The following is a 24,777-nucleotide window of genomic DNA, read 5'->3' as shown; positions in this document are numbered from 1 at the left end:
AACTGGGTGAAAAGTAGAGATCGTTTACAATTCCGCTTAGTGAAGAACAACGTGAGTTGATTCTGCAAATATTTGTCTTCCGTCGGTTAAAGCTAAACCAATAATTACTTTCATTTAAATTCTTGGCAGAGAAATTCAGGGAAAGCATACCAATGTTAGGAAAAGTCGAAATAAATAATACGAGGAAGTCTTAAATCGAAGGCAACAAGATAATGTGCATACAGAATTGATCTCTCTCACTCTCGTGAAAGAGAAAAAAATAAATTGATAAAATAAAGTTTGAGCATAGCAACACTCTTGTCTTATTTTCCCGCCTCTAATTGTATCACTGAGAAACCCAACTTAAAACATAACTCTTGATTAGTGAGGTAACCAGTAGCTTCTGTGTTTTCAATTATTACTGCAAATCCCCAATAAACAGATTTCACGTTTATAGATGGGACAAATAAATATATTCAGTAGCATAGAAGCCGTCTGTAATCTGCATTGCACTATTTGCAATTCAGACTAAACTGTTTAAAAGTAAAAAAAAAGAAAAAGAAAAAAAAAAGCGCATTGTGTCGTGTGAGAAAGCGATTAGTAAAAAAAAAAAAAAAAAAAAAATGAATGAATCTATTAATGTGTTTCTTGAGGAATTACTAGTGGTCCTTGGGTAAAACGTGGAGAGGACTTCCAAAGAACGAAGACAGATGGAATAAAAGAGGAAAATAATAACTTGGTTTGGTAAGTTTGAATCTGCACAGCGCATAGATATTGACCAGCTGCCACCGTGACCCCCACATTACCTAGAAAAAATGCAAAAATAATGGCGGCTAATTCAGTGGAGCAGCGCCCATGAAAATATCCATAGAAAGTGAGTCCGTTTATCTAACACCAAGACCGCCCTCTCCCGAACATCAAGCATCCCTGGGAGAGGGGAACACTGCACCATCCCAAATGCGAGAATAGACCTTCAAGGCTGGACAGACCTGAGAATTATAAAGTATCAGGATCTGTACAAGTGAAAGTAATGCTCTGAATGGAAGAAGAAGAAGGGGGGGGGGGAAACACCTGTTACCCGGTAGAACGTTCCTAAAAATCCAGTGGTGCGAGTCAGTCCCAGAAGAAGAAGAGTATGATGAAGAAGAATAGCATATCAAATCCAATTCTTTATAATAGTAACCTAGACTTGGGCATGTGCTAGCTAAACCCGAAGGATATGGCATCAAATTCATCTTCTTAAATCCACCAACCAAAACTGCTAAGGAATTTTCGCGCGCGCGCGCATTCACACACACACACACGCTCGCGCGTAGTACATAGGCTACTGACACTAACTCAGAATCTCGTATCATGACAGAAAACTAATTCTAATAATTGCAGAATTTAAACACTGGGCCGATCCGTTAGGCACAAATCATTAAAAAAAAAAAACAATTCCTGCAGATATATAAGAATTTCTGAATTTAAATAAGTGGTTTAGAAAGAAATTACGTAGCCAAAGTGATAAAGCATAGCACAGTGTTGACTGAATGGCATTATTATTATTCGCATACAAGGCCAGATTGTTTAAAATTAATAATGAAAATCCACTAGGGGTTTTGCAAAGTGAAAAAAAAAAAAAATTGGGATTCATAGATGAAAAATCTTCAATCTTCTTGTGAGAATGTTTAACCGCCTAGTGTTGGAAAGCCTAGAAAGAAGTACTTCGCGTCCCTGTGGGATTCGAACTAATATCATTCTAAATTAGTCAACGCACCGAAGTAAGGGAGGGAATGAATTATTGTTATTATGTGCGACTGCGGTGACTCCATAGCTCAGTTCGTATACAGACGAAGCACTTTGGTTGGAAAGACCCTTGGTTCGAATCCAGTCTAGGCCACAAAGAACCTCTAATCAGGACTTCAGGACTTTCATTTCAAGGTGAGTTAGTCAGTCCTATATAGGGATGGCAGGGTCTCCCCCTCCGGAAACTAGTTTTTTTTTTTTAATTCCGAAAACAAGCAAGCTCGCCAAAAGAACACACGCAATATACAACCATAATAAACAATGCAGATAGGATCATTCGCCCACTCAAAATCAGTATCAGATCTCCAAGAAGCCAAAGCGCTTGGCTGAGACCGGCCATTGAACCTAAAACGAAAGGGAAGAAGAGATGATGGTTTGTATATGTGGTATACGTTCGTATCCATTTTCCAAGTAAACGCAAGAGAAAACAGAGATAGACATCACCAAGATAATCGAAAAAAATATGAAAATTATTTGAATTAGACAAAATTATTCAAATAACCATCTGATCAACTGTATAGAAAGTTTGGAGCAAAGAAATTCTCTCTCTAGTTTTTTTTTTTTAACGAGAATATCAGTTTAAATATCTTTTATCTTTTTTTATGATATATCAGTAAGGTTTATGGGTAACTTTGGTTCAACTTTTAATTTGTATGCTAAGCTAATTTTATAAGCTATAAAAGTAACAGAATAGCTTAAAACGAAAAAAGAAGCATTTGCCTTCAGAGGTGAAATGGAAAAACGTAGCAAGCACACAAAAATCAACATGAATAGTTTAATGATGATTTTACACCCACACATGCACGTACCCAGTAAACCCCTGTTTTTACAACCTAACTGGTTTCGAGAAATCGTCGTTAAGAGAGCTGTCGTAAATGCAACGTTTCATATCCTATAGGCCCCGTGTCATGAATTAGGATTAAGTTCTTGGAAATACAGTTTTTACTATAATTTAACACAAACTTTCTGTTAAATCAATAACAACACACTCTGTTTATTCATGCTTATTCAAGAATGAATACGTAAATACGTAAATAATGGTTCTCACAGATAATTGAAAAACATGAGCGGAAAAAATCTCAGAAAATCCTAAAAAAAAAAAAAGATGTGTTTCACATTAGCATCATTGTAATAATAGTGGTCACCTTGATCGACTTCCTACAAAAAAGTTGTAGGAAGTTGATCACCGTTTGTAATAGATGTAACATTAATTTGTTTCGTTTCGAATCATTTTGCTAAATTCTGCCGATTCAAACCAAAATTGAGACTATTGTTAATAATTCTAAACTTCGTTGAAATCCATTCAGCAGAGAAAAGTTATACTACGCATCCTATATAGTCTTATATAGCAAGCATAGTGGTAGTAAACTTTAAATGCTAGTAAACACTCCAAATACCAAATTTCACTGAAAACTTGAAAGTTTCAGGCAGAGTGACGGGATAATCCTACTCCTGGCACCAGCACAAGGAATGATGTAGGATTTGTATATCTGTGGTCTGTGTTTGACGGAAAGAAGGATTTGTACAGTATTGATGGACTGCGTCTAAATTGTTTTGGTGTTAGGTGTCTAGAGAGATTTATTCACCGAGCATGGTGAAGCGCAAATTCAGGAAAACTTAGCAATTAGGATGGAAGCAGGTGAGTTTGTGTGAAGGCACCCATGAGGCAAGTGAGTGTGAGAACGACCAAGTGCGGAATCTAATCTCTCAAGCAAAAATATTGAATAAGTAGTAAATTCAGAAAGTCAAGGTGGGTGGAGGACTAAAAGGATGATGAAGTTTCTATTATACTAATGCCAGAAGTATCAGGAACAAGAGGAAGGAGTTTTTTAGCATTGTCAGTGCAACCTCGCCAAAAGTCATAAGCATTAATGACACTTGTCTAAAAGCATATGATAGTTATAGGGATTTAATGCGAAGAGTTTAGTATCTTCAGAGAAGATAGGATGAGGGTGGGGGGACTACTGCTGATGATAGCGGATGACAGGATGGCAGGATGACACTGATAGATAGTCATGGCAGCAGGACGACAGTTGCAAAGAATATAGTGGAATTATTGAACGAGCACTTTAAGAGTGTATATCATACTTGTGTAAATGATGCCGTGCAATATGGAAAAGGGAGGCAAGTATTCGGAAAATAGGAAGTGAAATAATCAGAGGTGTATCAGGTGTTAATTGGTTTAGAGGTTAATAAGGCTGTGGGAATGGATGACATATCACCACGTATTCTTAAGGAACGTCTTGAAGTGAGTAGGACTCCTAAGGAGTGGAAATAAGGCAAAACAGTACCACTCCACAAGCATGGTTTTAAGATAGAAGTTTCCAATTATTGACCAGCCTGTATAACTACAGTTGTTTGTAGTTAAGATGTTGGAGAGAATTGGTGGAACAGAATAGAGGATTGGTTGATGAATATAGCATTCTTTATGATGGTCAGAATGGATTTGCAATACGTAGGTCTTGTTTTAGCAATTTACTTGCATTTTATGATAAGGTAACGAGTGTGTTAGATAAGGGAGAATCATATACAGTGATATTATTGGACTTTGCAAAGGCGTTTGATAGATTACCAAATAATAAGTTGGTGTACAAGCTGCAGAGGATTGAAGTAGATACGATGGGGGGGGGGGATAAAAAGTTCTGATAAACACCTCGAACAAAAATGATATTAAAGCAACTGATATAACCACGAGAAAGAACATATCCTAAAACCCTTTAACCGACATGTTTCATCAAATTGTAATAATTTGTTCTTTTTCTTTTAGGATATATAAGAAGAGTTGATTTAATATTTTTGTTATAGGATTTTATCAGAACTTTTCAACCCGTCCCCTCTTCGTAATATATCGGTTATATGGATCGGAGATTGGCTCTCTGAACGATACCAGCAAGTCGTGTATGATGAAGCCATGTCACGCCACTGGTTATCACGTGTGATAACCAGTGGCGTGCCACAGGGTTCCGTTCTTGGGCCCCCTGCTGTTTAACTTGTTTGTAAATGATATATCATATGGACTGACTGGGGATATTCAGTTGTTTGCCGATGATGCAAAGTTTGGGAGAATTATAAGTAGCACTGCTGATGTAATTCCTTTCAGGAAGATTTGAACAGACTTTTCACTTGGACAAAGGAGTGAGGTTGTAGTTTCAATATTAATAAGTACAAGCTGTTGCATTTAGAAGTGATGAATTATAAAGCTGTGTACTATGTTGACGTACTGTAGGAAGTGGATGAGATTTGTGAATAATGGTTGACAGCAGACTGAAGTTTAGAGGGAATATTGCAAGTGTTGCCAAGACTGTGCATCGTAGTGCCGCTATGATAAGAAGTACTCTAACATGTGGGGATAAGGAAGTGGTTGGCACGAGTACTGGTCAGTACTCGTGCCAATACCCCTGATGTGCTACATCAGAGGTAGTGGTACATAAAAGTTTTACTGAACAAAAGCTTATTAACAATTAATTACACATATTAGATTATGTTTTTAATAAAAACTTCACAATAACAGTAACATATTGATAAACCAGAATACATGTGGTAAATTCGTTACTGTATGCGTATTGGAACATTGCTAGTTGTTGCTATCACGTTCTGTGGTATCACGCGTGTTATATCCTAGGTCCGGGCAGTTACATTTTTTAACTGCTACGGATATAACACGTGTGATACCACAGAACGTGATAGCAACAACTAGCAATGTTCCAATACGCATAAGGTAATAAATTTGCCACATGTATTCTGGCTTATCAATTATATTTAACAGTTGTGAAGTTATCAAAAACATCTAATATGTGTAATTAATTGTTAATAGGCTTTGTGTGTAAAACTTTTATGTGCCACTACCCCCCTGATGATGTGAGTCCTACGACTTAAGCAATTAAAATCCGACAAGTATCGTAAGTTTATTAAACTCTTTATTTACAAAATAATGTGATCTAAATACCGAAAACTTCTCCATATGTTGTCAGTTGAATGAATCTCTCACGATGAGTCTTCCGACTCAATGGAGGGGGCAATAATAATAACTCGCCAACGCCTACCTGGCCCAAGCTGTGCCATGCGATTTCACATCGCAATTAGATTTTTAAGCAGCAATTTTATGTATTGACTGAAAAAAAAAAAAATCCACACCTACCATAAAAGAAAACAATAGCATTCTCAATAGTTACCTACCAGTAGTTAAATTATATAAATGCGAAATGGTCCAAAGATTTCCCCCACTCCCAAATGATCCTTATGTATGGTTAAAATTTCCAGTTTATAGAAAATATGAAAAGAACACGAGAAAAAAATTCAAAAAAAAAAAAAAAAAAAATCACGACGTCAAATTTCATCAAAATTCATCTAATCAGAAATGATACTATGATTGGAAAAGAAGAGAACCAAAAGTACAGTATAAGCCACAATCGTAACTTGGATTCTTTATGAGTCTCTTGAAAATTCGTTTCATTTTTCAGATGAAAAAGTGCATCTAAAACATTACAGTATGAATATAGTGATTCTTTATTAACATGCGATGTTTTTTAGGATGCAAAATGTCAGTCACGAAGAGAAAAGTTATCTTAAAACAATGTAGAAGTAAAAATAAGATAAAAAAAATCCTTTCTTCCTTGTTACTAAATAAACCGGCGCAAACAAAATTGTATGACACTAAGCAAACACATATAACATTAGAAATTTCATAAAATAACCGTAAAAGTAAAAATATTATGTTATTTATTTTAGTGCTTATGAAACTTGCAACGCATCTTTATCGAACGGCTGAAAAATCATGTCAGAAAGACCGTCAAAAAACTACTGAAAGAAAAAAGTAATAAATTTACAAACTGAGATAAAGGGGCACAGATTGTTTACTTACTGATAATACATTCACAATTTTACAAAACCCAGATAAAGAGGCAGATTGTTCAGCTACTGATAATAAATTCGAAGTTGCGCTGCGAAGAGAGAAGGTTATTTTGCGAATGGGGGTTACATGGCCCATATTCTTGCTTCGTTGACTTATGAGTTACCAATCTCTGTCAGCAAAATAAACACAAAGTTCACAACTTTTATGACTCGCCTATCGATCTTTTTTGCTACCTGCTCCACACTTCCTCCTGGCATTCGTATAACTACAAACCAGGTCAAGGGAAAAAAATAGAAGTGGAAACAGAAATAACAGTAAAGGAAAGAAAAACGTCAGTCTTACAGCTTCATCAAACTAGGTGGGCTACTTATCTTTCATGTAAACAATTTCTCTCCATTTTATATTTTGAGCATACTTTAATGTATACTAAACAGAATACTAAGTAAGCAGGCTCAGTGCACGAAACTTGCTTATCTGTAGAAAGTTTGTTCCCCCCCCCCACCTCTATATCACACAATTTTACTCTTGCATACTCGTCGCAAAGTTTTCAATTTTGAATTCCGAAATTTATTTTAACAGATAAAGTTAGACCTTAAATTATGCAAAATATTCTTCGGTATTGCACTTCGCATTATTTTTGTTAAACAGTGTTTCCAAGCTAATACGTTTTGATTCTCTTAGTTAGCTCAAATTAACTCAAATTTAGCCTTCTTGAATTGCAATTCCGGTGCTTTCTAATTCTTACTTCTCTCCTTAGTCTTAATTCCTCTTCCGAGGTCTAATGATCATATTGCATAGGAGGGGAGTGGGGCTCTATATAATTAATATGTTCCATCAAATTCCTCTGATGTTGTTATGAAATACCGGCAGGGGGAAACAGCTTAGAAAAGCTCTCCTCCAATAGATCATAGGAGGAGCGAACCTATAAGACTGTCTGCCAATCCACCATCGTGAACATTACCATGCAATCCAAAGCCTCATTTTTAATAAGCAATAATCATATAAACAGCTACTCCTTTAAAAGATATAGCCCTGCCAAAGATTTTTGGGATCAAACAGAATTATGTTTATGTATTATTTCTTTTTTTGTGCTTTTTGCTTTCGAAATATAAAGAAGTATTTTATCCGACGTTTTCATACCGATTATTAGATTTGAAGAAAACAAATATCCTTAGATATATAACCATAAATTTGCATGTATGCATTAATTTATAGTGTAGAAAAATTATAACCATTGCTGTGGCGATCTATTATACCCCAACGTAGACAACTGGACTTGTAAAGCAATATGAATTCAAGTGAAATACATTATTATGTGAAAACTCTAAGCCCCTCTGATTTTAGAAAAAAGAAATGTGACTACAATGGACGAGTTTTGCTCACTGTTAAAAAAGAGATAATCGGTCTTTTCGGAAGCTATTTCCATCTTGTATGCTGAACGATGAGGATATAAATAGAGTTTCAGAACAGAATGATGTAGTAAGTCACTTAGGGGAAATAATTGTTCGCGCTAATACGCAGAAACATTCCCAAGTTCAGAGTTGGTAACCTGCCCAAAAAAACAGAAGTATACAGAAAATACTTGACCAAAATATAACCGGGTAAGCTTAAAATAGAGACGACCTTCGGGAAATGTCCCTTGAGAAGGTTGGTTACCTTTCTACGAAACCCATGTAGGAAATGCCAAGAGCCACGGGTGACCCCCCCCCCATCAGTGATTTCACAACACACGGAGAGTTGTAGGTCATTAATTACCATTGATGAACTACAGGTCTTTGTTATGCCAGTAGCATGAAACTGCCATAATGTAAGAAATGCAAAATTGTCCTGAACATTACATTTGGGCTTAACAGTCATGATTCCATGGACTAAGAGCAGTGGACCTAATCCTCCCCCCTCCACATCCTTAGACTGCCAGCAATGATTATATTTATTTATTCGTATGGAATGGAGTTCCCTCTCTTTTCTCCCCGTCCCTATTGGGGCGAGTTGAGCCCCCTCATGGGGGTTAAGTATTTATGACTGTAGATCCGTGTGTGTGTGTGTGTGTGTGTGTGTTCAAGGAGTCGGTTTGTCTGCTTGCAGGATGAAAAACCCCAGATAAACTGGGGAAAAAATCCCTGCTGTTCATGTCCAAGACCGGCTAACTTGGCTATGGCTGAAGAAGATCCTTAAGTTCCTCACGTCGGCGACGGGAATCGAACCTAGGACACTCCTCCACAGGCATATGGTTGCGAAGTGCAAAGCCACTAGGACAGCAATGGTTATAAACATATAGTCTTAAAGGAATAACATCGGAACATTTCAGCGTCGCACAAACCTCCAACCCGAACCACAGAAAACATCGTTAAGATGAAATCGAATACGAAATTAAGGTACCGCCAAAATGGCTTTCTACATCAGTAGAATGCACCAAAACTTTAAAGGAAGGGTGTATAATAACACCAACTTTCTACCACAGATTACTATGAAGTCTTCCACACTACAATAAAGCAGTTATTGCAACTAAATGAGAGATTTCGGTTAATGCAGATGAGTTTATATCTTAACATGTTCTATGACGTTTCGCAGGACGGTTATGATATCCTTAATAATATGAGAGTTAAGAATCTTTTTAAAAAGAAAACTCTATTTATCATAAATCTTTCCCTGTTGCATATAACTAGTGGTAATATCTGGTTACTATCGTAGGTTGGAATTTATTGAGGATTAGTAGAACGTATTAAGGGATAAGCCTAAATAAGTTCTGGTATTTGAGCTTCAGTCTGTTTCATCTAGTGATTGTTTTGTGGGACCGTTCAAACATACTCAATATTTGTCGTAGAGAAGGAAAATGTGACATTCATAGATCTGATTATAATATGATCAAATTTTACGAAGACTTTTACAATCAGTTAGCAAGTCGATTATGCCTAGGAAAGTTTACAGAGAGAGCGTTAACGAGTTTGAATAGTGTCGTTACTTTACACAAGGTCCATGTGTAATATTATGCAATGTAGGTTTTCCGCTTACATTACATAACGATATCGCCGTGCAGTTAATACACAATAACAAAAAAACTGAACGAATGTATGAAATTATAAGTAACCCAACTTTGCAAATAAAATGTATGGTACCAGAGAGTAGAAAGCAGTAGTGTGAAATCCAGTAATGTTCGACGTTATCGGATCTAAACACCATGTTCACGCTATAATCATAATCAAGCAAAAATATATTTGGACGTGGATTTTACACGCACACACTCATACGTCACATAATAAAAAAAGAGTAAGGCGAAAAGTAGTTGCTCAGAATAAGTGTAGCAATATAACATTACATTTACTATTTTACATATCAATGACATCCGACAAAATGACTGTACTCTCAGCGGGTATTGAATCTGGTGACTGCATAAAGTTTATGCAAGGTCATTGTCGCAGGCAGAGTTATTGCTCCGACACGCTCAAGGCTAAAACTGCCGCATCACCCTGTAAAGCGAGTTAGGTAGTTTTGCAGTACGCTTCCTGCATCTGCAGCTAAGACTAAACCTAACAACATAGACTTAATCTCAACCCCCACGAATCTCTCATTTGTAAATAATTTAAAACATTTAAGTCAAAATAATTGCTTAATTTGGACTAAATTATCTAACTTTTATAACTTTCACATGATTTCTAGGTCGGCAAACTGCACGATCAACTCTTCTAAACAAGTCCGTATGTAGTAAGCGATTTTTAGATAGAGTTCAAAAACGAGGATGTAAAAAGAATCTATGCTTACGGCTGTTTTTGTTATTTGGAATTAACGTCGAAAAGTTGTGAATGGGTAGTTCAGTATTTGAATGTGTTAATTAGACGTATTCTTCTGTCCAGTTTTCTGTTTCGCAGGATGAAAAACTATTTCTGGAAGGAAAAACGCTGCTACCTTTGTATAAGACCGGCAAACTTACCTGCAGTTAAAAAGCAGTGATGGGCAGCATTTATTATTCCTTCATTATATTAATTTGATCAGAACCTACAACACTTTGGAGATAAGAAACAAATCCATCTGTTAATTAATGCTACTGCTAATTTTTACCCGTTTTTATAAAGTTGAATTCAATGTAAACAGCGTATATATTAGGGTAGTTATCAGTCAATGAGAGGCAGAAAAAAAAACATTTATCAGTAACACATGACCATTCATTATTTGTTAACAATGATATGATCATCTTCAGACACGTATTCATATCTACCACGTTAGTAAATTTTGAATCAGTTCTGATTCCAGACGTGCTGAATAACAAAACAATTCTTTCTGTGCCATTATAAACAGAATGCTGAGGGGTAAAAACATTCGAAATCAACGTAAGAAACTCGCAATAAAATAAAACCCTTCGGTTCCCATATATATTTAAATACACTAATTGGTTTTCTGAATTAAGAGTGCTCCGAAAAAATTATTAATTATGAGTGCTCACTGTTTGGGGGACAACAGGACCGATAATGTTATATGACACAGCAGAAACTGAGAGAAAATTCCAAAAACATTTAGGTTCGATTTCTGGAATCGACATGAAAAAAAAAAAAAAAATCTGTAATACTACTTTCTCATCTTTTCGAGTATTAATATCCACTATTAATGGTACAAATTTTTCATATTCCATCGCTGTGTGCAAAAAATCAGCCACCCGAATCAGGAATTCGATAAAAATCAATAAATGAAGTAAATTAAAAAAAAAAAAAGTGTTACCGCGTTGAGAATAGCTTGTTGTTTTTGTTATGCCTGGATGCTCTTTAAATATTTTCACGATGCCTACGTATTCTATCCTCTTATTGATCGTATTCTATTACGAGAAAAAACAGTTTTTAATAAACCGACATGCTGCAGCAGGTGCAGTAAAGTTAAAAATAATAAAAAAAGATTTACAACATAACCCATGTCGAAGAATCGGCATTGGTTATGTTACGCGTAAATAAAACTGCTTGTTTTATTTACTCGTCAACTAAAAATTCTCGCTGGTCACAGAAGAGCAAAAAAAGATAAAATAAGAAAAAATCATTACTATTATTATTATTTTATGTGTTACCTCCTATATCATTATTATATTCCTAATGATACCTCAGTAGTTCAGTTTGTAACGACAATACCCTTTGAATGAAACATGTAGGTTTGAATCCTGTCTATGACGCAAAGGACCTTTATAAGGGCTTTTCAACTGAATCTAGTTTCATAGAGAGGGGGACAATCCCCCCCACACACCGGAAAAGACACAATTAGCAGACGAAATACACTGGTCACATAAACCTTAGTTGATTTAGTCCTTAATTCCACATCTTATTATCATGAATAATAAAAACTGAACAAATTGGAATTTTCTATAGGAGTTTAAAGTGAAAATAAGCTAGCTGTTTCCATACGAAGGCAGCAGGGTTTTTACCAACTCGGAAACTTGAACAACCCCTTTTATTCCTCAAGGAGAAATAGGCAAGACTAGTTTAGCCCTAACTTTTTTTTAGATGATTTCAGGCAGCCGCTCTTTGCCGCCATCGAGGACTTCCCCCGACCATCGAATGATTTCACAGGCATTCGGGGAGGAAAGTATGACAACCCCCCCCCCCCCTGCCCTGCCAACTCGTAGTCTCTAACCCTAATGTCTGAAGTAGTGTGGCGTCTATATCAAAAACCCAATTTGCATGAAGTAAATTGAGATGTAAGATGACTGAAAAGAAAAATATTTTTGACGTTTTAGATTTAAAAAATAATAATGCTGATGTGGGACACAGAATTTTATTTCCTATTTAAAATACTGCTAGAGTCGAACCAAAAAAAAAGTTTGAATACTGCTTGGTTAGAATTCCGAATTCTGTTCTTTTTTTTTTTTTCTTCGAATGTTAAAAAAATTCTCTACGCTTTTATTCGCTAAGGGGAGTAGGTGGATCTCCTTTAGAAGACAGCTGGCATTCGGTTTCCATTCTTCAATGACAGTGAACTTATAACGCATACCAGAAACATTTGCAATAAACTTCGAATGATCTCTTTTCCTGAACAGGTGTTTGGATAGAAAGCTTTAACTTCCTGGCCACCTCATAGTTCCAATCTTGCTCCCCCCCCACCCTATATTAAGTGTATATATACATTCAAATTGGCTTCACTACCGTGTCTCTAATTGTAGTGAAGTCAATTTATTAGCCCCATAGCAAAAATTGTAAGGATGTAAGATTGGAAATTCACATTGAATTTGTTCATCTTAAATGAGACCTTTATATCCCAAATTATCATTTGCAATAAGTGTTACTTCTGTGTTTCATTTTTTCCAACAAATTTAGTATGAATGAATTTAATAGAAATCATAAGAAAATGGCTGTAACTTTACGTTTTGTTACGATAACCTACGTAATGTTCTGTACCGTAACTTAAGATTAACGAAAACTTCATATTAGGAAAGAAACCTCAAACATCCGTTCGATAGTGCTGCCACTGAACATTGTGAATTTGCAGAATGTTTGAAACAAGAAGGTCAAAATAGGCACCTTTTTCATTTTAATAAACTGATACTTTTTCAAATAAGCATCCCCTTTTAAATGTTCGAATTTCATATGTGGCAATGGCACAGAAAAGTGCAAGAAACAAAGTCAAACACCCGAGAAAAGCCATCTGTCATGAGATGCTGTAACATATATGAATGTATAAAATAGTCCAAAATGAGTCATATTCATGAACATGCAATAGTTTATCTTTGAACCATCGCATACCAAATTGTCTGGCTACGGCTGCAGAAAGTATGGAGAACCAGCAAATACCTGATACACATCAGCAAATAACTGATATATGAAACTCATGAAATGTTTTCAGTAAATTGAGACCTACTGCTGGAAAGCCGTTTGTGTAAGCATTTTATTATTTCATTCAGCTAAGAAACGACTATCATTGGAAACGAAAGGTTCATATTTTCGGGTAATGTTAAACTGTTGACGCTGGTATTGATAAATTCAATGGATTTTCAGTAGCTTTGGATTGACAATCCAAAGACCAGTCCTAACTGGCTTTCCTTTTCTTTTCTTTTTTTTTTTGAAAATCCCCATCACTACACCTGTATGCAATATTTTGCGTACATCGTCTGAACGGGTGATAACTCTTACAATACGTAATTTAATTCTACATTAGTCATTTTTATTTATTTTTGTAGACCAAACATTTTTATTCTTTAAGATCCTCCAGTGATCTTTATTAATTTCTCAGATGAAATTAATACCTTAGAGAGATTTCCTAAGGAAGCCATTTTTTTTTCAGATGACAGGTTTTTTTTTTTTTATCTCATTCCTTTTCTTGTTCATTTTAATCTTACATCTTTCACTTTTTGAGGAAGCTGGATTTTGTATCTACATTCCTAAATGTTTGGCTGTTTTTCTTTTTTCTTTTTTGGTTTCCCAATGGAAGTTTGAGAATAGTTTGGATCAGGGAAATTCAAATCATGTGGTGGACACCAAACTAGTGGTGTTTAAGTAAATTGAGATGCAAGTTGGTGGAAGAAAAAAATAGTTTTAATCTTTTCCATTAAAAGGTAATGCTGATGCGGGACGAAGAATTCTATTACCCATAGATGTGAGAGTTAAAAAATTCTGAAAAAAAGTTCGTTTAGAATTTCGCATTTTGATTTTTTTTTGTTCTAATTTAGAACGATACTCTGGTGCCTTTAATTCGCAAAGAGAGTATGAAAAGCTTCATCCAAACTAACTTTTGTAGGCAGGTGGGTAGGCAGTCTCCATGGTTCAGCCCTCACTGATGGTAAGTTCAAATTCTCATAAACCGAGGCTCTCGTTTACTAGTTCGTTCGGCGACTAGAAATAAACATAATTTCCACAGAGCCATACAAGCACCTTTTGATAATGTTTTGTTTTTTCAAATTCATTGTAGCCTGATCAGTTGGGTATACAAATAGTCTGTTTATGAGCGCTTCTTCATCGGTTATTCATGAGTTCTTCCTTGCATTTATTTCTGAATAATTGCTACCGTTAATGAATGAATAATGAATTCATTTTATTTTCATAATTGGGAAAGGGTTGTAAGAGTGCAGACAAAGTGAATATTTAAGAACAAGAAATTTGTGGTACCTAGAGCAGTGGTTCTTAAACTGTGTGTTGTGACCCCTCCGGGAATCGCGAAAAAAAGCTTTGGTGATCGCAGCAAACATTGATAAAGGTGGAATAAAAAATTATAGATAATAATTTCAGTACTTCTATAATAAATATTTAATTTACTCACGTTTATCAATGAAAAGGGGTCGCAGATAACAAGAGTGTTTAAGAACCTGTAGCTTATAGTGAACTTTCTGACTCTATGAAGTTCCTATAATAATAATTTCATTTCATTTTACTTATGTATTTACCAAAAACTTAAAAGTGGGCATTTTGGGAAGATAATTTTGAGAAGATAATTTGGGAAGATAATTTGCTTTTAGTACACGGTAGGAATTCGATAATTCCTAAACTCAGAACCTTTACCACCTTAGATGGAATGTGTGACATAAGGTTGAAATAATAATAATAATAATAAAGTTTATTATTTCGATTAGGTCAGTCGTTATCGAGAAATACACACTTTCCTTTTAGTAGAAAAAACATGCATAATTTTCTTCGAGGTGATGACAACACCATCTTGCATATCAGAGACGTGAACCGATATATAAAATAGAGTTCCTAGATCAGCTAACATTTATCCCATCCCCGCTTTATGATATTGATGAACAACAGGTATGGGTAGAATTAATACAAAACAACAACAAAAAAAAAGAAGTAAAAATCAGTGTTTTTTTGGGTAATAATTAAAGCTAACTGAGGAAATAAATATTGTATCATTTTTGTAATTCTCTAAATATGTCTGTTATTTCAAATTTGTTTATAGTTACATTAAATATTTAAAAATAACTTGGTTGAATAACAGCATACAGTATTAATTTTTTTCTCTCTCTTTTAGTGTGTCATCTGCATCAATGCCAAAGCCACAATGCAAACATTCCCTTGTGGTCACAAGGTCGTCTGTCGGAAATGTTTTGTTAAAACCATCCAGATGGCCGTATCTCAGAGAATGCTGCCACTGCGCTGTGTGGTATGTCGGGCAAAGATACTCCGCTTGAAGCAGACAGGTCATGGAAAATGTCCTCCGCTGGGCACGGTTCATTGTAGTCCATGTCGTCCAAATATAAACGAGTCTCCGCATACGCGCAGTGCTCCTTGCAGTCCCTCAATGGCTGCTGTTCTGAAAGGAAAGAGTCGCAACCCGTTAGACCTCGAGGCTCTTGCTCATGACATTAACTGTGTTCTGCATAAACATAAGAAACCTAAAGTCAGCGAACGATCTACGCCGTCTCCAGAACGCCTGGTGCCTCACGTCACCTCACGTAGGAGTACTGGTGGTAGAGGCAGTTGCAGCGATAGTCATAATAGCAGTACTGGTAGAAGCAGTAGCAGTAGAAGTGGTACTAATAATAGCTGCAGCAGCAGCAGCAGCAGCAGCAGTAGTAGTAGTAGTAGTAGTAATCATAATGGTAACAGTAATATCAACAACGGAGGAGGCGCTAGTGGAAGTAGCAACGGCAGTGGCAACAACAACAGTCATCAGGTGCTTCTTCATTCTCCTGAAAACTTTCACACCCATCGACCTACTCCTCATCGAAGCCGTCGATCTGCAAAGTATCGCCGAGGATATGCTCGACGTCCTTCTAATCTTCTACCGATACCGGAGAAGGATGAATTCGAAATGCTAGAGACAACAGCGTCTGTCAGGAACGTGACATCTAATATCCTTGCGGCAGAGGGAAACAAAATTACACGATATCCTGTAAGCCCAACGAAAGCTGCTCCGCCTACGCCCATCAATCAACCACGTAGTTCATCTCGTGGGAAGTCGCTGTCAGCCTTTTCAAATTTTCAACAGCAATTTCGGTCTCCTCTTAAAGCATTAAGAGCTAAATACAAATAGCTACTGTTCAGCTGCATTCCCGCTGTTATAAGATCTACACTTTCCATGTGATTATTGCAGGTTATTTATTTACAAATCTATTTCAGATCGACATGTCAAGTACTTCGGGTAAAGGTCACTTGGTGTTTCTACTCCGAGAAGTGTTACTTGCTATCAATCATCAGCAGATTTATACTTCACCGAATTGTCGTCTTGCTCAATCGAAGTGGTCAACACCAGTGGATCATGGCATTCTTACGAAGAACGAAATAGAACCTCAAAATCTAACATACAACACGAGACTGAGAATTTAAGAACTTCATTAAATTAATGACAACTGGGCCAAGGGGAAAAATTATTGGATGATAAAAAAAATGCAATAATCTGCATGAGTGATAAAATAGTTTGTGTAGAATCGAACATCTTCGGTAATCAACGAAACGCTGGAATGTACAAATAAGTAGAAATTCACTTCTCACTAAGCTAACAAGGACCGATCAACGTTTTATGTTTAATACGTAACATATTTAAAGGAAAGTGGTGATAAAGGTCAAAATATTATTTGATTAGCAGCGTCCGCTGAGAGTGTCTATGGCTGAAATAGAGATATCAGTTATAGATTTTTATCACATCACTTATCTTTGAGGAAACTAGGGCCCAATTAGATGTTTCTGCGGCACTTATAAGCATTTATAAGAATTGAAGAAAATGTATTTATCACAAAGTTTTATTTATTTTTATGCACTTACAGTTGGCATTCCTTCAATGTCGTCATTGGCCCTATCAGATTACATTTTCACACAAGATGCTAAAAAAAAAAGGAACTGGTCTGATGCGTGTAAGCCCGCTTGTTGCAAAATGTTTCCCCCGAAAACTGCTTTTATTATCATGAGATTAGAAAGTTCAAAGATTTGTCAATTCCACTGAAGACAAAAAAAAAAAAAAAAAAAAACACTACACGAGTGTTCAATGGATGGCTGCCTATAACACAGTTTAGGTCGTTAGTGGTGCTGAAGAAATGAAACCGAATTCTGTACGATATCATGCCATGCAAGAATATCTGTTGCATTTTTGAATATGACTTGTTTATAACTCCGCAGGCCTGAGGTAAATCCCGTTACAATTCCATGAAAGCAAGATCAATCTTGCTCCATTGATGTTCTAGTTATGTGAACATATTCCTGACTACTAAATAGTCGATCTGTACCCTTATCTAAACGCGCTGTGTTTAGATATGCACCACGACATACATACTCGTGTACATGTTTCGACTGTCACTACTAATGCTTTTGGTGTCAACCTTCGCATATTCCTAAAGGTTGTATGCTTTGTATACTTCTAACATTCACTGAAAATGAGATAAAGATTCAGATATGTCAAGAAATGAGAGAGGTACTTCAATGAACAACTTCTGGATTAGAAATGTGCAGAAATACAAGATTGTTTCTAGAATTCTACTTCTATGAATAACGCTAAATTTACGATAGTGGCAAGTTTAAATAGTTCATGCAAAAAAAAAAAAAAAAAAAATACTTTTGATCACTCATATTTAAAATTTCATTTCATGTTCATGTGTGGTACATATGAATAATCATCAGTGGATTCAATTTACTTTAAAAATTGAATAAAATAAAATAAAAACATTCATTACAAGGCATTATGATAAAAGAGAACATCTACTTATGATAATCAACTGGAATCATAAATAACTGGACTTCCAATCTCTCTCTCTCATTTAGTCTTCTCACAAAGATGATACTGGAATTGTGAACACCAGAGCAATATTTTAAATCCAATACAGATAAGATAAACTACAGATCTAATAAATTAAATTTTAATGCTTATAAATAAAAAATGTCATTTTAAGAAATTCCACCAGCTATAAACCTTAAACAGCAGGAAAAAGCTATTGAAGACTAAGTCACTTCACTTCACAAAGGCAGCCCTCCACGTTACTGTGCTGGATGAAGTTGACATAAAACCAATTTCCATAGGAACTCAGATCCGTTCAAGTACGTACAGCCCAGCCCGAATGAATATGAAACTGTTTCAAAACATTGTGTGAAACTGAAAGAAACCTAAGTCCATCAGCACTCATCATAAAAAAGGAGAGAGATCTTGGCAAGTGTTAGTGAAAGAAATGGAAAGGTTTTATAGTCTTGAAATACGACAATGTCATATGTTGAATTTCTGAGTAATATTGATATTAAAACCAATAAGAAAATTCGGATATCACGAATGTGAGCCGTATCTGCAATGATGAAAATACGAAACGGATCGCATTTGTAAAGTCAAAGTGTTAATGTTTCTCAGAGTGTTCCAAGTTCTCTACATGCGCTCGAAAAGTAGAAATAATTATATTTTACTTACATCTCTTATCAATAGTTCTAGAACAGTTTTTTTCCCAGTCCTTTAATGATAAGTTGTCTTCTGCTGAAGACCGAACTAAACTAAACCCTTAAAGTAAAAAAAAGTCTAGTAGTACACCACTTCCTGTAAACTAATTATATATTTTCCAAAGCCACTACACGTTTCTCCATTACAAAGATGTAGTGGTTCTGGAATAAAATTCCTATCTTGTGACATACAGTTATTTAGTCACAATAACAAAACTCCTGCATGTCGCAGCCGAAGACTAATATTTTTGGTACTTCAGATTTATATACAAGAAAATGGTAAAGAATTACAAAAAAGTAATTTTATAAATAAGCGTACCGACTTCATGAGAATTTAGGAATAAGTATATAAACAACGATAATATATAAATGCTAAGCCAGTTAAACAACACAAACACTCAGATACTAACCAGATATACACTATTCCATTTTTATCACCACAATCCTTATCCACAAACGATATCATTACTCTTTTTCATTATTTCTCTTTTTTCATTTTTAATTATTTACATGGATATTTAATGGGAAAAATGATATGTGATTAATGTGTCAATCAATCCCTTGACAATATCCCAATTTTCAATTATTAATGAACAAGTTTAAGAATAGAAGACAATTGCATTTTTATCCGACTGTTAAACACAGCGATTACCGTTTAGAACATTTCTGTTTTACGTTCTTTAGAATTCAAACCCTAAACGAGTTGTATTTTGTCATTATATCCTGCCATAAAATGAAAGAGAGAGAAAAACATCGCCTTGGTAAGGCTTTGTCGAATGCGACTGAAGTGAATTTCAAATATGACTTTGATTTTTTTCACCTATATGGTGAAATTTTGCAAAGCAATCTTTTCATTGGTGTGTATGTCTCTGTAGTACAAGCATTCGCATAAGAAACACGATTTTTAGGAGATTTATCATTATAAATTTCCTAAAAACAATTCTTAGTCCGTAAATTATATTTCGTCCCAATTCATTTATAGCATCCATTCTTTCTTGGAATCTGTAAATACAAATTTTTAATAGTTCAAGTTACTTTAAATAGCTTCTTTTTACACACTGAATATAATGTTTATTGCGTGTTCCTCAGAGAGGGAGAAATAGCACAGGCAACTCGATTCTTGCAATAAAAATCCAGAGTAAAAGGCTTGTGTTAGAAAGTTGCCAATATCATCCTTCTAACTCCCAGTAAGACGGTCAGAAAAGAGTCTTTTATACCACGGGTTTGAATGGTCGTTCCCTCGATGCAAATATCGCATCTTGGTATGTCTTTGGTTTAGCACTAATTTAAATTACGGCATATGAATAAAGGAAAACTTTCAATGTAATATATGATAGAGTTTACGCTATGTGTCCTGTGTTCTGCGAATTATTTCTTAAGAATCAGAAGAAACGTATAATCTTAAATGTATATTTATAAAATGTTTTGTGATTCCAGGTAAGGAACCAAAGATTTAAGAAATAGCCATCTCTAAGTGCACAACTGGAACTTTACCAAGTTATAAAAATATAAGAATTTTACTTACCATGGACGACCATCTTTACCATATGTACATAAGTATACAACAACAAAAAAAACCTACTGAAAACTGTTGGAAATAGTTCACGTTTTTTTCCCTTTCAGCTATAAAATGAAGAAGATTGCAGTCATTTTTGGTACCATTTTAGATTAACTCCAATGTTAATCAAAACTTTTAGAAATATTATATTAGCGCCTCTTTGCTTTTAGAAGTGTTCAAATATACATAAGAACATCAAGTATACTCCTAATCGGAAAACGAAATATGTGATTTTGTAGCTAGTTTTTCAGGTCTTTGTTAATCGTGCTAAGTCAGAAAACAATCAAATGTTCTTTTATTAATGTACAAATGTTACATGAAATACATTCCAACGACCTGGCCTTCGCTCGGATCTATACTAAAGAGGGAAAACAAATTTTCCATTTGGTATGTCCATAGTCGCAAAATGTGATGGAGCCAAAATCGTTAAAGTTTCCTTCTGTTGTTTTACATTTGAATTTGATAGAGGCTTATACATATTTATATCTCTACAAATATTGTATACCTTCTAAGCATGACATATTTTCTATAAATTCTCTCTTTGAAAAGAGAAGATTAATTCTCTTCGCTTTTTTCAAAATAAGAAATTATTTATTTTGGATCTATAAAGTGAAAAAGAATAAAACTAAACAAATAGAGCCTTTTTTCAAGGCTCTGAAACAATTAAAAAAGTAGCAGTTTCATTTTTTAATTCCTTTTTGAACAGCTTGTAGATAATGTTATTATCTACAAGCTGTTTATTTAATGAACTTAAACGGAATAAAAAAGAAATCCTATAAAATCCTTTATTTCGTGTGTTAAAGGTAAGTTTATATATATGTAATGCACATGAATGACTCTTTATATGCAGCTGAATTATGTGCATAAGTAGGCTTAAGCCTCTTAGCATTTAAGCCAATTGTATGTCAGTATTTCAAGTAGAGCACGAGCACACTTATAATTTGTCTTTTTTAAATAAAACTTTAAGCACTTGGAGATGAAAATACATTTTTTTTTCACAGTTAGTTATAAATAAACTGAAATGAATGAAATGAAACTCCTAAGCAAATATGTTCACGAGGATAAAGTAAATGCTTATGGCAACAGAAATGATTTCTACTTCAATATTTGCGGCAGTTGGAATGCGGGTCTGTAGGGCGACATAGCTTTGGATTGCAATAACAAAGCTGAGTATAAATGAATGAGTTGCAGTTCTGAAACAACCTTATACATATCTGTGGACAAGAGTGGTATAGTGATAATTCTCTCGTTCTTTCTAACAAGTGGTTTACTGATTGTTGTTTGAAATGAGTTATAGTTCAAAGACAAAAAAAGTATAGTTTTATTATTTGGAATCCGAGTTTTTGTCTTCAATGACAGAAATTTGGTGATTTTGATCAAGCAGAAATAAATAAATAAGATAAATCATCTTTGCTTTGCAGATACAATTTGATCTTTCAAATGTTTATGAAATTATTTCGTTATTTATAAAACTTCAGGAACTATTTACTTCAAACTTATTAAATGTGACTCCTTTTTTTTTTAAGTAATAAGAGAGGCCAATCATGTATTGTGTTATATGTTCGAAAGCACTCTGCTACTGTATACATGTTCACCACGTAGGGAAAGGTATGTGATTGTTCCTTGTTTTTTTATAACATGTTTAATAATTTAAAAAAAAAAAACTTTTAGAAATGGCATCTTAAACAGATGTGTCTGTGCCTTTTGTATTGGAAAAGATACATAAGTAATAGCTGATTACTATTTGGGATAATTTCAAACCAAGAAGAGAAGAAAGTAACCATGCTTTTCAGGCCACAAAAAAGAAGATATATAAACAGAAATTCGATTGCTTCATTCTGATTGATCTAAGATGGATGCAAAGGAAATTTTTGGAGGAGATACGAGCATATAACCTGGATATTAAAGAATTTATGGCGACAGAAATAAATGAAATCCTTCTGAAATTCCCATAATGAAATATGAGATAACGGTAGTTCTCGGCCTAAAAAAAAATTAACGCCAGTGCCTTAAAACTATGAGGTAATAAAAGATAAGTGATTTACCGGTCAGGCCTCAAATTGCCTTGCTTCGTAAATTGAAATACATTTTTATTCCGAAAGCAACAAATGGAAAACCCTTGTTAATATTTGAAGACTAATTGCAAGTACAGAGAAACAAGATGATATTAGCCCTTTGATAAACGGATCTTCCAATAATCTTTAAGCTGCCTCAGATAACCAGTTAACTTTATGCCAAATCTACTGCAGCAATAAACATATGGATAGGGTCAGAGTCTCAATAGTTGCTCTCAAACCTTATCAATCTATAGTTTATAACTAACTTTTCTAATCGTTTAGTAGATATTTATTTCATTTATTAGACAGTAGACCAGAGTTAATGCTGTTCTCTTGTTAGACCTAATGGTCAAATGCTCATTCGCAAATGTCAATGTGCCAAATTTCATAGTATGTAGAGAAAAAAAAAGTAGTCATATAATAGATGTCTACTATGCAGTCTTCCGAATGGAGTGAGCTAATGTAAAATGTTGTACAGTAGTTAAAGAATATAGATAGATACTATAGCAAACAGTAATTTTACTGTAGACAGTAGGTGGCAGTAGATACTACCATAAATGTTGTTTGCCAAAATTAGATCTGAAATCGTGTTATAAGGGCAGTTTGTGAAAGGACACTAAAAGATTGTGCTATACTTCAGTTGAAAGATTTATTAAAAAAAGAGTGCCTTAGGCCCCCATTTGATGCACGGCACGTGTGGGTTTATTGAACCAATAACCTATCCGAGGCAGTCCGTGATGCCGTGGAGTGTTGTAGTACCATGTGTAAAACTTGTTGAAAAATTAAGAAAAAAAAATTAAAATAAAATTGTTGTAACTGAAATTTTTGTGTTTTCTTTTATTCTATAATACAAATATTTTATATGTATTCTATAATACAAAAAGCTTCCTATAATATCTGCGAATATAAATTAACATACAAAATTAAACAATAATAAACACTTTCTCCATTCCATTTCCCCCATGAAATGCTGAAAAAGTATCGCTGGATGGAAAAAAAGAACATGAACATTAAAGCAGCATATAAGCATAAATAAAGACATTCAAATAATTTATTTCTGTGTATCTCAAGCGTTTCTATCCAGTAACAGTAACTGGAGAAATTTCAGTGGCAAATTGCCAATGACATACGTATACAGTGATACCTCTGCTAACGAAGATAATTCGTTCCGGAATCACATTCGTTAGCCGAAACGTGATTTCCCGTAGGTTTCTATAGAAAATCGCTTAATTCGTTCTGGATGCTGCCTATTATTTAAAGATAAGTTTTATAAAATAGTAAAAAGCACACTATAAAAGGGCAAAAACTCACCAAAGGCTGAGATGAAAGCTACCCAATTAGATGAAGGAGAATGGAAAGTAGAATGAAAAACTGATGATCTTTACACTATTATATACACTTTATTAAACGGAAAATATGTACACAACGTTTTTACTATTCTTCTTCCAAATTTTCAAAGTTTATTCAAGGTAAGTCTCCTCTTCTTCAGTAGCTGGCCTCTGTCTCTTTGCTAAAGGAGAAGTCAAAAAACATCTGTTCAAAGTTGATTGAACTTCTCTTTTTTTCAGAATGTTTTTAAAGTGATTCAGACATTGTCTTCAACCAAGGCACAAAGTCTCTTCATTTCAGCTTTGTTGAGATGCCACTTTGTAGCCAAAGACTGAAACTTTTCCCAGTAGTGCAGCATTTTTTTTAATGTCACCTGTTGGCATTCTTCCCTTTTTATTGATGTCCTCCTCTGATGAGCATTTTTTTTTATCTTCCTTGTCTCTTTCCTGATTCAGTTGCTTTATCAACTCTTCAAGATCTTCTTTTGTCAGATTTTTTGAGTGTTCTTCAACTAATTCTTCTACATCTTCTTCATTTACCTCCGAATGTAATGCTTTGCCCAAGGAGACTATCTTATCTACAATGTCAGCATTTTCAGCAGCAAGTTCCCTAGGCAGCATTAAGTGTCCTAACTGACACTTCGTTCCCATGCCATGACAATGACTTGAATAGCATGAAGGATATGATAATGATCCTTCCAGAATTCCCTCAGAGTCAGACTGGTAAATGAAGTTGCATCAAAACATCTTTGGAACAAAGATGTTTTGTATACACTTTCTTAAAGTTTGATATGATCTGTTGGTCCATGGGTTGCAAAACAGATGTGGTGTTTGCAGGAAGAAATTTTATCTTGATGAAGTTAAATTCTGCCTTTAAATTCATTTCTTTGTCACACCATAC

General features: G+C 34.8%; 1 protein-coding gene across 1 annotated transcript in view; it reads left to right on the top strand.

Annotated features, from left to right (window-relative positions):
- The window catches only part of LOC150100371 (uncharacterized), a 207,428-nt gene extending 184,058 nt beyond the window's left edge, over positions 1 to 23,370 (top strand). The window contains exon 3 of the mRNA XM_090402291.1: positions 15,554 to 23,370. Coding sequence (XP_090258417.1) covers positions 15,554 to 16,558 — 1,005 coding nt within the window. The 3' untranslated portion in view covers positions 16,559 to 23,370. The remainder of the gene's footprint in view (positions 1 to 15,553) is intronic.
- Positions 23,371 to 24,777: the final 1,407 nt, after the last annotated feature.

This window comes from Typopeltis vanoorti, chromosome 13 (assembly GCF_054136105.1).
Source record: "Typopeltis vanoorti isolate ZY-2024b chromosome 13, IOZ_Tvanoo_1.0, whole genome shotgun sequence".
Classification (NCBI taxonomy): Eukaryota; Metazoa; Arthropoda; class Arachnida; order Uropygi; family Thelyphonidae; genus Typopeltis; species Typopeltis vanoorti.
The sequence above is the reverse complement of the archived record's forward strand: the minus strand, read 5'-3'. Positions and strand labels throughout refer to the sequence as shown.